Below are 2,712 nucleotides of genomic sequence, written 5' to 3'. Positions count from 1 at the left end.
CCGTGTTTTATTTATAGCAGGTCCTGTGAGCGTGCGGGGTCCCCGCGCAGCATTCCGAGCCGGGAGGATGGCGCCGTGCTGCAGCAGGTTCTCGGCGTGAGCGGCGCGGCGGAGAGCGGGCACTCGGGAGGGCGGGTTTTGTTAGAGGTACGTGTGAAGTTGCTGTAGCGCAAACAGGCTTTTAATCGCGTATTTTTTAAAGTTAATCTTTTATGTGTGCCGGTGCACCCAAGGTCACCTTGAGCACAAGGAGGATGCTTTTTGCTTTCATCGTTTAAATGTTTGTGAGCCTTTTTTTGGTATTTGGTTTAGATATTAATTTCCCTGGGCACTAATAATAATAAAAAAAGGGCAAATCCAGCGTAAAAGCTAGCAAAGAAAAAAGTAACTGATGTACTTAGGCTGTGTGAAGATAAGCATGTGTGAGGATATCCTAGCTCAAACTGCAGTTTGTATCAGGAACTCTACCTGGAGATTTTACAGGAGAGGTTTGTGTCTGCTCGGGAAGGATGGTAGGAAAGACAAAATGCTGAACTAAAGTTTTAGGCCTTGCTCTTGCAGATGTTGGCATACAGGGTGGGAACAGTCTCATTCCTGATGGCTCGTAGCTTGGCCGTAAGTTTCTCTGCAGTGACAGATGGAAGAGGTGGTATTGCCACTTCACATTTTCTCTAGCTGAAAACGCTGGGATCCCAATTTCGGTGGCTCTTTGTAGCAAAGCAGTTTAATTTGTCATCTTCTGCAGGTACACCATACGACACTAAGCTGTTTTGCTGTGTTTGGCCTACTTTGTTTTTTCTTTGGTCCAGGGAGAACTATTTACTTATTACTATTTGCTTATTATATGAAATAGAAAACTTCCATTTTAAAATAATGGTGCAAGTTTAGACTTCTTTACTGCTTTTTAATCCCACAAGCCCGTGATGTCACTTATGTCATCAGCGCATTCAAATTAAGGGCTGTGCTTTTGTATTGAGCGCTCTTTCCTCCAAGGAGTTTGCAAACTGGTTCGACTACAGCTAGATCAGACACCTAAAATGTACTGTGAGATAGGACTGGAAGAGTCTTTTGTAGATAATATTTGTCCCTGAGAAGCAAATGATGAAAGAACCAGGTCATAGAGTGCAAGGGGATAGTAAACTTTTGGAAGTGGCTGAAATGTGTATCCTTGTGGCTGCATGGTTTAAACCATGCAGTGAAGAGCAGTGGAAGAGCCTAAAGGAGCTATACTGACTGGTGATGGGAAGAAGAGCAGGGAGAGAAAAACATGCAGGCAGCGGATTGGTGTGCTGTGTTGATGGAAATGAAATGTGCTGGATTGTTTTATCACTTTAAAATCATGCTGATTTCTGAGTGCAGTGAAACCTCTTCATAACCGAACTTTTACTGAAGGGTGCGAAAATACCAGCCTCGTAGTTTTTTTGCTAGATGCCCATCACTGAAATGATGTGTGTGATTATGTATTTCTGTGTATGTGTATACATGTGTGTATGTATGTTGTTATTTTGCAGATTCTGATCTGTAGTTCCACTCTTCCTGTGTCATGGATGAAACTGCTTTGTCCCTTGGAACAATAGATGTTTCATATTTGTCCACCTCAGCAGACTGCAGTATTAGTAGATGTAAGCATTCCAGTGAAGAATGGGTAAGTAAAAATTGTGAAAGTTGCTGGCCATATTTTTTTTTTTTATTAACATGAAGAATGAATATAAGGCACCACCTCTCTTGTGCATGCTACAGTTTGGTTTTAATTTAGCTTGAAATATAAGGAGGAAACAACAGTTCAGTGCTAAAGACTAATGTTGCTAGAAAAGAAAAACCCTATCAAACCCTGTTGATAGTTTAGAGTGTTCTGGTGTGATGATACTAATAATTGTGTATAAAATAAACATGCAGAATCCCATTCTAGAGTTTGAGTGAGGTCAGACAAAGCCAAATAGAAAGCTTTTTGCTGTAGTTTGAAATGCACAGGTGAAAAGGAGTGTGAAGCAAAAGATGCAGGGTCATGTAGCCATTGGAGCGGGAGCTTTTCATGCAATAGAGGAGGCAGAGAAAAATTGGTGGATATAAATAAGGAGCCTATTAAAAGACTCTGTCCTCTGTTGAGTGAGTCTTGGGATTTGGAGGAGTCAAAGGAAGCAGTGAACAGATAGGGCTGGGTGGAGCAAAAAGAGCCACATGGGAGCTGGGCTAGTACTGGTTGGTTTGGAATCGTAGGTCAGGAAGAATTAGACATGCTCTGGAAAGGAGGAGTTTGAACCTGATACAGAGGAAGAGTTGGAAACATGGTCAGAGTTGAGGGAAAGGACAGATGTCCTGGCAGCTGGGTATTCTGTGTAGCTAAATGTAGGTTACATCAGACAGCGAGCTGCGGTAACCAAGAGATCTATGAGAAAGTGGGATAAAGGCGGGCGAAACAGAGGTGATACGAAGTTTTGTAAGAAAGTGGTAGTGAGTTCGGTCAGGGCTTGGAATCAAGCAGGAGGAAGACAGTATTGTTACAGAGCTGGTTAACTTTTGGAGATAGCATTATGGAAAGTGATAGAGAAGGGGTTGGGCCAGGCTTAGCATCTTGATGCGTGTTTGTTTCAGATGGAAGACTTGGCCTGGGAATAATTGCCAATTCATACCACTTGCCAAATGTGATCTATGCACATTTTAGTCTTCAGGGATGTTCAGCGCTGATTTTGACTTTCTGGTTGTTTCCTGCTG

The 2,712-nt window shown here is 42.6% G+C and overlaps 1 protein-coding gene across 1 annotated transcript in view; it reads left to right on the top strand.

The window, feature by feature from the left end:
- Nucleotides 1-1,543: 1,543 nt before the first annotated feature.
- The window catches only part of GPAM (glycerol-3-phosphate acyltransferase, mitochondrial), a 27,308-nt gene continuing 26,139 nt past the window's right edge, over nucleotides 1,544-2,712 (top strand). Inside the window, exon 1 of the mRNA XM_010136697.1 lies at nucleotides 1,544-1,645. Within this exon, the coding sequence (XP_010134999.1) occupies nucleotides 1,544-1,645 (102 nt within the window). The remainder of the gene's footprint in view (nucleotides 1,646-2,712) is intronic.

This window comes from Buceros rhinoceros, unplaced genomic scaffold (genome assembly GCF_000710305.1).
Source record: "Buceros rhinoceros silvestris isolate BGI_N320 unplaced genomic scaffold, ASM71030v1 scaffold6325, whole genome shotgun sequence".
In the NCBI taxonomy this organism is placed as follows: Eukaryota; Metazoa; Chordata; class Aves; order Bucerotiformes; family Bucerotidae; genus Buceros; species Buceros rhinoceros.
This window is presented reverse-complemented; position numbering and strand designations above follow the sequence as displayed.